Source organism: Sturnira hondurensis, unplaced genomic scaffold (genome assembly GCF_014824575.4).
Source record: "Sturnira hondurensis isolate 20B ecotype Veracruz unplaced genomic scaffold, ASM1482457v3 Scaffold0009906, whole genome shotgun sequence".
Lineage (NCBI taxonomy): Eukaryota > Metazoa > Chordata > Mammalia > Chiroptera > Phyllostomidae > Sturnira > Sturnira hondurensis.
In genome coordinates, this window is record NW_028082537.1 from 287975 (window position 1) to 299859 (window position 11885).

Sequence of the window (11885 nt, forward strand, 5' to 3'; positions counted from 1 at the left end):
TGCTCATTATTTTTTCATTTTCTCTTTTAGAGACGCCCCAGCAGATGGCCTGCGATGAAGTTTCGAAGAGGTTCTGGCCATCCTGCCTATGCGGAAGTTGAACCAATGGGAGAGAAGGAAGGTTTTATTGTATCAGAGCAGTGCTAAGATTTCTAGGACAGAACAGCACCAGTGCTGGCTTACAGGTGTTAAGACGAAATTTTGCCTATACCGTTCAGACAAACACACACACACACAAAGGAGCCCTAAGCTGCTGTAACCTGAAGAAAACAAAATTTTTGGACAAGCCCCACCCAGGAAGGGTACAAGAAAAACTAAAAGTTATACAGGATACTATTTCCCACTGAACATAGAATTCCCTAGTGGGGTGGCATCTATAGCTCACTCAGATGTGGACTTATCAGAATTATGACAAGATTACAGTGCCATTGGTTTAGGTGCAGGGTTGTAAAAGGGATCAAGAAAAATATACTAATAACAAAACTTTAGTTCACAAGGGATCTACAGCTTTGGTTCCAATATTCTTCTCTGATGTCTCAAAGATAACTGTGTTGCAAAGCCTGAACCCTTTCACTCAAAAGAGCAATGATGAATGTTTCAAGACTGCTGAGAAAAATAGTTCATACAGGAGCAAAAACAAACACAAAATAAGACACTTTCTATCTTTTCATCAGATGTGTGGCCAAAGGATCATGGCTTTCCAATCTAGATCTACCTGTTCCAACAAATCCATTACTTTATAGGATGAATCTTTTATCTGCACTGGAAATTTAAACTGTGCTTCCCCCTTTCTCGTTAACGAATGCCCTTTCTATGATCTGTGACAGAATTTTCAAACCTTTAGCCAAAGTTTAGGAAAGCGGGATCAGCAAATGAGGCTCTCCAGTCTCGCTCCTCAGAATAAAACGTCGGATTCGTTTTACGAAGCGTGAAGTCCTATGAAGCCACAGTTGCTCTTGGCTGAAGGAAACAAAAGGATGAATAGCTCCGTAATCATTTTTGAAACAAAAATGCTAAGGGATTCTAAGTCTATGGGTAATTTTTTTACTTTTTGCCATTTCAGTACTAAAGGCCCATTTCATTGTCGATTCCTTTTGAAGAAGCCATTCAAGTCAGCATATCCCTGGTGATAAAAGGAAGGAAAGAACCCTGCTGTATCATCCAGTAATTTTCTTTAAAGCACATAGTAGTTACATAAATATATATATAAATATATTTTTGTTTATAACTAACACAAGGCAGGCTCTTGTGACTCTAAGAGTGCATTTTGTCATCAAGACAAAACAAATGCAAGGTGCATTACTGCATACTTCCATAGAGTTGTAAAATAATCCTTAATATTAGAATATTTTTATGTCACTTAGCAAAAGTGGCTCAATTGGTCACAGTGCAGATCATTTTCCTGCCTGTTTGAGCCACCCTTTCATTTATATCAACCCCTTCCCTCCCTGGCTAAATAGAGCAGATGCCAAAAGCTCCTTAAATGGAGCCGTCATTTGCCCTATAATGAAAATCCAGATTTTGAAATTTCCCCTGAACGAAGATAGAAAAGAAATTCGTTTGAGGAGGAAAGTGGTTAATATATATACCCAGCTCCTAAAGTTTAAAATTCAGGTACTATGTGTACAATTTCACCAACATCTTAACCCATGAAACTTACATCCTGTGCCAAGAAGCTGTTGGTTTTTGTAGGTTGCAGTGTCTACCATTTGCAGATTCAGGTATTAAGAAGCAGAGACATCTTCAACAGCACTTTACTAACAGATTAGCATCTCTACACAGTGTCTGCAGTGAGTGACGTCAGTTTACTAACAGTATCATATGTATATTCACACTTGTGTAACATAAACTCATGCCATTTTCCATCACATGTATTTTTGCTTTACATTTTTAAGTACCTGGTGAAGGTGGTAATTATTTCCCTAATCTACTTACTTAATAATTGCAAGAAAAAAATAACAAGCAAGGTGATTAAAGGATGTGATGACAATCTCTCTGCCGTAGCTTCATTCAGTTTAATATGAAATATCCCAACTTGCTTTTTTGTGGAGTAGGTTTGATCAGATAGAGACAACCTTGCCAATGACCTGCCGAAAATGACTTGCCAATGTAACTGGTGCAACTGGTATTTTACAAAGACATAAGGGACACATAGACGATTCCTTTTAGGATAAGATGACGCTTCTTTCACTAGCTCTTGTGATAGGTGTGGCTTCCAGTCGCAGCTGATTGACAGTTATATGAATCCTGCCTATATATCCAACTTCTTACACAATTCTTTGACACAGTAATGTTATCTTTATACCCTCCCATCTTCCACTTTTGACTCAAAAGAATTGGCAATTTTGTAGAAAAACACAAAAGCCTCTGAACTGTTCAGTGAACTAAAGCACCAAGTGATGGGGACAACTTTCTGGAAGGAAAGGGGCTGCTGAAGTGTGAGAAAGCTTCCTAACATAACTAGGAGTTAAAGGTGGTGGTAAGATATCTCTACTGTGTATGAATCTTTTAGTGGTAAGGGAAAGGCTGGCTGAATCCCTTTTCTCATGAAGCTTTCATTTTATTTTATGCATCTCTGTTTTGCTCTTGGTGCCCATTTATTGAAAAAGAAGAGCAAGCCTACACAGTGTTTCTGGGAATTCAGAATAGATGCTGATGCTTTGAACTTTACATATATTATGTATTAGAAAGAGCACATCTGTACATTGCTTAATAAACTATGAATATATAGAGAGAATAGCAATTTAAAAAATTGAGAATAGCAAGGTAGCACATACAAACTTCTGGAGAAATCAGGTAAATAGTTCTATACAGGAAGTTAGCCATTTCATCTTAATTATTTGTAAAAACTATATTCAATGATTAGATGAAGGTATTAAAAGTCAACAAAAATATCTTAAGCCAACCAGATAGTTGTGACCACAGTGTTGGTTTGTTTATGAAGGATTTGTACTTCAGGATATACTAATAAATAGACAACTAAAGTTAAACAATAACCTACAATTAACCCCCAATTATTATTTTAGTTTGAGATACATAGGGCATTTGATAACCTGTCACATGTAGCTTCTAGAGCTAGGGTGTCCAATGCTATATCCAGTAGCCAAATGGTTATTTGAACCTAAATTAATTAACATTAAATAAAATTCAGTTCTTCAGTCACACTAGCCAGATTCAAGTGCTTAGTAGCCACATGTGGCTTGTGGCTACCATATTGGACAACACAGAACATTCCCATCATCACAGAAAATTTTATTAAGTGGTACTATAGAAGTCTTTAGTTTCCTTTCCCTCCCCTTGAAGAGAAAGGAAAAAGAGAAGATTTAGTAGTTGTTGGCTGTATCTAAAAATTTTGATCTCAGAAAGGTGTGATGGAATAATGAAAAAAAAAAAGACACCTGACCCAGCTTTGAGTTGCCACTATTATCCTGACAGATTCACTTTAATCTCCATGAGTTGCAGTTTGCACTCTGAGAAAATAAAACCTTTTTTATTTTATATTCCTTTCAAGATTATTATTAGGCAGATGGACTAAATGTGCAGATGCACTGACTTTTAAAACCTGACATCAGTGCAACCCAAAAGCACAGCTACTGGTGCAGTACCAGCACCCATTTGCATCCAGCCGAAAAAGAGTCCGCCAATCCACACACCATTCAAAGACAGTCAGATCAAATACATTTCTCAAGAAAGTGCCAAAGCAGAATACATTCAAACCAAACAGCAAAGTTGCTTAAGTTTCTTTTTCCTCATCTCGATATTTTGTGTTTGTTTCATCTGCATGACATCCCTCCCAGCTGTCTGTCCTCTCCCACACTGAAGTCCCCTGTGTTCACCGAACTTCGACTGGCCCTGCTCTTTATTATGTAGTCACTTAGCCTCTCTAGTTTCTTCTGATTCTCCAGTTTATTCTCCACAGCAAAGGGAGGTCCAGAAGCTGACCAGCTGCTTCTCTTTAGAAGGAAATACCTCAAACACAAATACCTTTAAATATTTAGTTTATCCCTGTAACACAAATGTAAGGGGCCGTCACATTAAAATATAAATGTGTGGAACTTCATTTTAATTGTAAAAAAATTGCAAATGAAGACTATATCAAATGAATAAAATTAATTTAAATTATGCTGATATACAGATAATATATATTCTTGGATTAGTATAATGTATTAAGTTTGGCAAAAAAAAATCTTATGTTATTTCCTCATTCTAAAAGAATATAAATTTTGTGATGCCCCTAGGGTCTGTTGTACATCTGAGGAAAACTTTTGGGAGAAGCCATGTTGTGGTTCAAGACACTTCCGTTCCATGATAAGAAATGAATATTTAAATAAGACTAACTGAAAAATAAGAGCCTGTGGTTATGATTTCTTCCCCCTGAGAAATCTTATTTTGCTTTGCATTCCATCAGACATTTTTCGGGTATTTTATTGCTATATGCTCTACTAAATCCAAGAGTTGCTCTGGCTTTTTCTTTCTCATCCCTACCCCGACTCTTGGCTTCAGCATCTGTATACCAGAATCATGGGATGTCATCTCACTCAACTTCTTGTTTTCACAGATCAGAAAATTGAGGCCTGCTGAGAAAAGTAATTTTCCCATTGTCCGAAGTGGGCCTTGAACACTCCTGTCAGGTTATTTCTATTCTACTTCTCCTGCCTACACCCCTTTGTCAGCACATGAAGCCAGCCAAGCAGCTCAGCAGGCAGAGTCCACCACAGAGCTAGCTTTGTTCTCTGCATGCCTGACTGCTCTGTCCTGCGGGACAGTGGACCGATCTTCCTCTATCATGCTGCTGTTTCAGTTAAGGGTGCCATTTTTTAATCACCAGTGATTTCAAGTTCTAGTTATTACAGGTTTTTATTCGCTTCTTAAACTATCTGGACTTTATTGCCCTAAGAAGGTTTTGTTAAGCAGATATGAGCTCTGTGGGATTACCTATCACATATATATAGTAATATTCCATTGTGTTTGCAAAGCACTTTACACTTTACAGAGCACTTTGATTCATTCCTGTAATTGTTTATTCATTCAACCATTCAATCAACTTAAACAGTGAGCACCTACAGGAACCAAGCCCCTGTACTAGATCTTGTAGTGTCTGAGTATAGTAATAAGTACAAATAGTGGGAGACCAGGCATGCCACTGATGATTGTAGTGTGGTGAATCGCCAAACACAAGTTGGCAAGTAGGTGCAATCAATATTATTACCCTATCCTATTTCCAATCCCAATTTTCTATTTCATTTAGATAAGGAACTATCAAGAATTTTCCCAAAGAATGTTTCTGAAATGTGGTACATCAATGCACACACATCTGTGCTATTGCTCTATTTCAAATGATCTCTTAATTTCATTGATGAGAAAAGTTACTCTTTCAAAGTTGTCCCAGACCCTGGAGGACTTTTCAGGCCACTGGAATTCTTTTTGACTAAATACAATAGTTCATTTTCTGCACCAGTATTTCTGTTGTGCCTTTGTGAACTATTAACCTTATAATTTTAAGGTATTCCAGAAGCACCAGTGGATCAAAGAAGCATTTGCACTTTAGGTGTATGTGGCTGTTTGTCATTTATTAAACTGTCTCGGGTGTTCACAGCCTCGGCACTACTGACATTTTGGAGCCCGTTATTCTTTGTCGGGCAGTGGAGCTGCAAGTTGTCCTGTGCATCTGGCTGTTTCCAAGTTTCTACTAATTCTGTTAACTGTATGCCAAAAGCTCTGTCTCCTCTCTCTATCTCTGTCTTTCTCTCTCTCTCTTTCTGTTTCTCTGTCTTTCACACACACACACACACACACACACACAAAATCTAGTTGTGATGACTAATATCCCTAGGGTGGGATTTGAAAATCTACTGTATTAGCTAGTGGGCTTCATTTTTTTCATAGATAGGTTTTTATTTACAATAAGACTGGAACCATAAACTCTTTGCAATAAAAGAGATTGTAAAGAGTCACTAATTCAGTCACATTCCAATATCATCCTTATCTATTGCTCCATCTTCCAGTTCTACAAATTTACTGAGCAAAGAAGGAAAGATTGGTAATCTCTGGACACTTGGGAATTGACTTTTTGGTAGCTAGGGACACGGCCATCCAGCAGTTCAGTTTGCTGCAGTAGCAGCCGCTATGGTGGTGTTTGCTTCAGTTTGTGACCTTGGTTTCACAAAACTTCAGAGTCTTGGAGACCGCTTTAAGGAGTTTTCTTCTGGTCACGTCACACATCTACAAATCCTGTTCCTTCATCTTTATGTTCAAAATGTGCAGAGAAGCCAAAGTTTGGTGCTTCTAATTTTAAGTATATCTGGTGAGTTTTCTATTTCTGATACTGATTTTTTTTCATTGTCTCTCTATGGAGAAAGAAGAAAAAACCTTTTCACTATCCCAAGTAACTGAAAATTGGAAGTTTCAGATCAAGCCAAAGTTTCTACTGATCTGATGTGCCTTATGTCAGTTTTCCTGTAGGGTTAGTGACTTCCTGTGGATAGCTCTGAATCCATCCATTAGTACTTGTGTTTGTTCTACACCAATTAAAACACTTGGTGAAGTTCTACGAAGCCTGCCTCTTGAGGATAGTCCCACAATTAGCAGCAACCCCTCCTCTGGCCTATCAGGTCTCCCTATATCCCTTTGCTAAAAGCCCAGCCCAGACTTTGAAAGCACTCATAATTATTTACTACAAGTCACTGGTGTGGATACACAATTGAAAGCCCTGATTACAAAGTCAAAGGGTATAGAATATTGACAAGCACACCCAGAATGAGCTCTCATAAGACAGTCGCAGAAATCAGAAAACCATAACTTAGAGGGCCTCAAGAGTGTATATAATTTTCTCTCTGCTGTTGTCGTATCAGACGATACGGTATTACTTAACATTCTGGTTAAGTGGATCTTCAGTTCCAACTGAAATTGTAATGCAATTGCCTAACTATTGCCTCATAACTTTCAATCCATTTAGTGCCCTCTGTTCTCACCATGATTATTGAAAAGAAGATGATAATTATGAGAATAAAGTTATATAGTTTCTTAAGTCATCTCTCCATAGTAGTTTATGGAATACATCATCATTTACTGCTTAATGTTAATTCTTGTTCATTTCCAGATCATTATTCACACTTTAAGCTTCAGTGTTCCTTTAAACCCAGAATAAAAGGTTGGAAAAAACAATGCAAATCATATGCTGGTACTCATCATTTTCTAATTTCTAAGATTTATTAACATTTGAGAATTACTAAAAAATATTCTAATGAAATACAAGAAAAGTGTTGACATGGCAGATAATGACATGTTAATTTTGAAGCACATCCTCTCTTTTCCCAAGCATTACAAAAAAATATGTTTGTGTCACTTACTCATCATGCAGCTATAAGCCTTTTGTGCCTACAGAATAGACACATAGAATGAAAGTAATTTTAGAAGTTTGTATGTGGGGAAAGATAAACATGAAAGTAGGTGGATGAGGATGATTCACAGAAAAAATAAAAATCAAAATATGCTGTCAGGCAGAGTTTTAACTTCCTCTGAGCAATGTGCAAATAAATATTCCATTAGGATCAACTCAAATTTAGGTCATTCAGATACTGGGGCACAAATCCTGCAAGCTATGCTAGAAACACGTGACATACAGGAAGTAGAGGATGCCCCCAATTAATCGAAAACTTGGCCTTCATCCGCCTGTTCCTTTTCTGTAGCACCGATCCTGTCACTGAGGCCTTTGCTGTAGGGGCCTGGGTTACTTACGGTCAGGTAGTGACCAGAAAGAGACTTCCCATTCATCTGCCTGGGACTTACAAACCACATTCTTTGGTTTCCTCATACCAGAGACCATGTGGGAGCCACAGCACACAGGCAATTTTTTAAGAGTAATTTTTTTAAAGGAAAAGCTAGAAAGGGCACTTTTAACTGTGGACCCATAACAAAATCTCTGTGAAGTCTGAGCATCTCAGGACAGACTCCAGGACTATTGTCTAGACATAATAGTGGAATTTTGTGATCGTTTTAACAGTGCTTGGAAAAAAAAAAAACATGCTCAGATTGTCGTATTTGTAGCAGGGCGATAAAATCTCAAATTAAGTGTCCTCTGCCAGGCTACTTGGAAAATACTATTAAGTAAAATCAGAGCTTCCCTTGCTAAGAGGTGTTAAAATCACTTTAGGGAAATAAATTACATTTCTTTGTTCAGACATTTTGTATATATTATAACTAAATCTCGGGGCCCTAGCTGAGAGGGGAAAGTCTTTCACAGGTTGGTCAAAACAAACCTTTCATTTGCCTCATTTGAGGCATTTGGACAGTGCCTGGGAAGTACACTATTTTCAGAGGGAAAAAGAGACAGCCTTTTTTGCATGCCAGCTGGGATCATGGGAACTCCCAATGCCAGGAATTTACTACTGTTTCTGGTAACTCTGCTTGTAGCAATTTGAAATGTTGAAGTGTGAAAGGAGAAGCTGGGCGCCCGGGAGCTGTCTGTGTTTTATGCCAGTTGCACCAGCACACAGAATATTTGTAAATGCATTTCTAAGTGGGTATAATTGTAGCCTTTGTCAGAATCACAAAGCCCACTGTGGTGCTGCCGAAAGAGAACATTGGGGGGTGGGCGGGAATCTGACCCTCTGAACCCAGTCAACCTCAAACAAGGCGGGAGGACCATGTGGGTGAGCACAGCACATAGCAGGTTTGTTTCTCACTCTTTTCCAAAGCCAGTCCTTCCATCAAATCAAGGACGTGTCTTTCAGGTGAAGGTTAATTTTGCAGCTTTCCAAAACTGCATTTACTACAGGGTTTGGAAAACTGAGTATTTTGCATTTAGTCCAGTCCTCTGGGCATCATGTCTGTTTCCTTGGCCATGTTAATCAGACGTTCTGGGGCTGCACTCGCTCAGACAGAGAATAACATCTGCACACCCCACGGTGACCTCATGCTTGATGTACCTGAACCTGGAAATGCAACAACGACTGTATCTGAATTTGCACTAATGGCGTCTGGTAGCAGAAGAGATGTGATCTTTATCGAAATCTACTGTTTAAATTCAGTAATTCAGATGCTACATACTTCTGCAAGCTTCTTGCTTCTTTTCACTGTAAGAATAATTATCTAAGTTTGAATGTATTTCCTTTCAGCCCATCAGTTTGCCATCTCTCTTTTACCTGGAGGTTCTATGATTGCAATAATTCATTAAAGGTTTCCTGACACAGCTTCTTAAACCAAGTTTTTCTGTAATTCTTCTGGTTCTGCTTAGAGTATGTGGGAAATCTTTTTTTCTTTCTTCTGAGTAATGGTTTTGTGAGAAAGCCAGTGTATCTATCAACTGCCATGGTGACATAATTCATCGTTTAAGGTCTGGGGGTGGGTGGTGGCCAACTGTTACCTGTGTTCTCTCTGGTGAATGCTAGTTTCCGGATTAAACCATGTTTGATTTTGTTTTTCACTCTCAGTTGAAGTCAACAAATTTGGGATCTTAGAAGGCGGAGAAGGGAACAATTTGTGTAATACTGCTGTCATATTGAACTACATATTAAAAACAATAAATGATCATTTTGTTTTAATTTCTTAAATATGTTTACCCTTGTCTTTCAACATACTTCTGTTTCCTTTCCACCATTAGCTTTAGAGACATTTTACCTGTTGTGGGAGAAAAGTCGACGAAGTGTCCAGAATTATAGGCTAGTGATAAAAATCCTTTTTCTTCTAAACCTGCCCTAGTTTGGGGACTGATACCCACTAGCAGGAACTGTAGAAAGTGAAGGACCTAGAACAGCATAGATGCCACTGCATGGAGGCTTGGCCCCCACCCACAACCCACAGAGCCCAAATGTTGAGTCCTTCTAGGTCAGAGAGGTGGGTTTTTAGGGGCCCCTTTTAATCCAACTACTGGAAGTCAAAAAGTTTCAGTTCAGCTCTTGCCTCTGTCGCTAGTCTTGGTTTATGAGCTCTAATAACTTTCCAAGTGAGTTACTGAAGTTTCTCAAATATTCCATCCCCTTTCCCAAACTGGAAATGATTGTATCTATTTCTCAGGGGCTTTTGGCTGTGTCTCAGCTAATTTACACAGAAGGTCTGAAGCAAGATGTTAGGATTTACAAATATTCTTTCCCTGTTTCCTCATCCACCATGCAGGGACTATCCTTTTAACAATCACCAAATACGCACAGGCCTGAACCCAGGGCCTGGCGGCAGGTGCTGGAAGCTGCCCGGCGTGCCAGTCAAAGGAGGAACAGTTGTTCTGTGCAGCTCAATCCTGCCCTTTTAAAGCTTACCTCTGTGTGGATATTTTGGACTGTTATCGCTTATACTTTGGTATCGGAGCTGCAATTTTAAATGGTGTGAATTGTCTTTTTGATGCCAAAAGGGCAAAATTACTGCTGCAAGTCATGCAACTTTCCCTAAGAACAGGAACAAAATTAAGGTCAGTGCTTTTAAAAATCATTAACGTGTGCCATCTCTTTAAATAATGCAGTGCAAGTGTTAAAGACAGATGCTAGCGACAGTCATGCAACTTTTAAATTAGCTGTAGGTATGTCTCCTGTGAATCTGGAAACCGCGTCTTCTCCTCCCAGGTCACCTACCTCAGAATCAGAACCTTCTGCCGGGAAGTAGGGGGTGTTTTCCCCTCGGTTTATTTTAACATTTATTAAATGGCTAACCCGTGCTATAAAATCTGCTTGACTCCAGGTCTACAAAACAAAAAAAGGCAAGGTCCCTGATTTCAGTTCGCCTACAGCATAGTGGGAGAGACAAACATTTGAACAAATATGGCAAATAATGGATTATAGGTCCCAGGACAGAAATATTTACATGGTACAGTGAAGTCACAGGAAAGGAATGAGTTCATTCAGCAAGGAAGAAGTCAGGAGAGTTCCCACAGAGCAAGTGATATTGATTGAACTTGGTCTTGACAGGTGGGTAGGATTTCACCAGGGACAGCACAGACATATTAGGCCAGCTGCTGTGAGCCAAGGACTGGCTGTAAAAGAGGGAGCAAAGAGGGGATGGCTGAAGAGTAGACTAGGCCAGAGGGTTGAGATCCTGATTACCTCGACAGGACTTCAGAGTCTATCTTCAAAGCGGTAGATGCAATTGAAAGTGTCTAAACAGAGGGGTCACATCATTCAAACTATTTTAGAAATATCACCCAGTAGGCAAAGCGATGGGTGAATTGCAGGGGAGGAAGCTGGGGACCATTCTGGAGACAACTGCTTCAGTTTGGCCCCTGCTCCCTAACTACTATTTTTTCTTAGTCCTCACATCTCCACTCCACAGCTCCAGATCTCAGGCCTCTACTAATGAAACCCAAGCCCATCAGCATGTGTGAAATGCCACTCCCTTTCAGCAAATGAAGCATTCCTTTCCCCCCAAAGGAACAGCACAGCATAATTTGCCAGATTTCCACATGAAATCACCTAGACCTGCCAAGGTGTACCAATCTGTACAATAAGAACTCTCCTTTTCATCATCTAAAAATCCAGGAAAACCCAGACAATCAAGACCACCTGAAGCAGAAGTTAACTTTCCTCCTTGATGAAGATAAAACAGGATAAGGACATATATCCGTTTCCTCCTAGTCAATATAAACTTATTAATTAAATTATTTGGGATTGTAATTTAAGGTGGTATTCATCAAGTAAATAAATGATGCAGTGATTTTTGTTAGTTTTTATAAGGTTAATACATAACCTGCCAAGTTATTTTCAGAATTAGTGAATTAGTATATGCTCTAATATGCTCTAAGTATATGCTCTGTGGTGATCACAAAGCTCAGCAGGTCTGAGTTCAATAAAGAAATTAGAAAGATCAAATGGTTTTGCTTTCAGAAGGGGAACCGAAGCTTGATGGATGAAACCCGCACCAGGGATACCATCAAATGTTATTCAAGAGCAGAACCAGATCTC

The 11885-nt window shown here is 39.0% G+C and overlaps 1 protein-coding gene across 1 annotated transcript in view; it reads left to right on the top strand.

Annotated features, from left to right (window-relative positions):
* Nucleotides 1-9200, top strand: part of PLXDC2 (plexin domain containing 2) — a 247051-nt gene extending 237851 nt beyond the window's left edge. Inside the window, exon 14 of the mRNA XM_037058125.1 lies at nucleotides 31-9200. Within this exon, the coding sequence (XP_036914020.1) occupies nucleotides 31-147 (117 nt within the window). The 3' untranslated portion in view covers nucleotides 148-9200. The remainder of the gene's footprint in view (nucleotides 1-30) is intronic.
* The last annotated feature ends 2685 nt before the right edge of the window (nucleotides 9201-11885 follow it).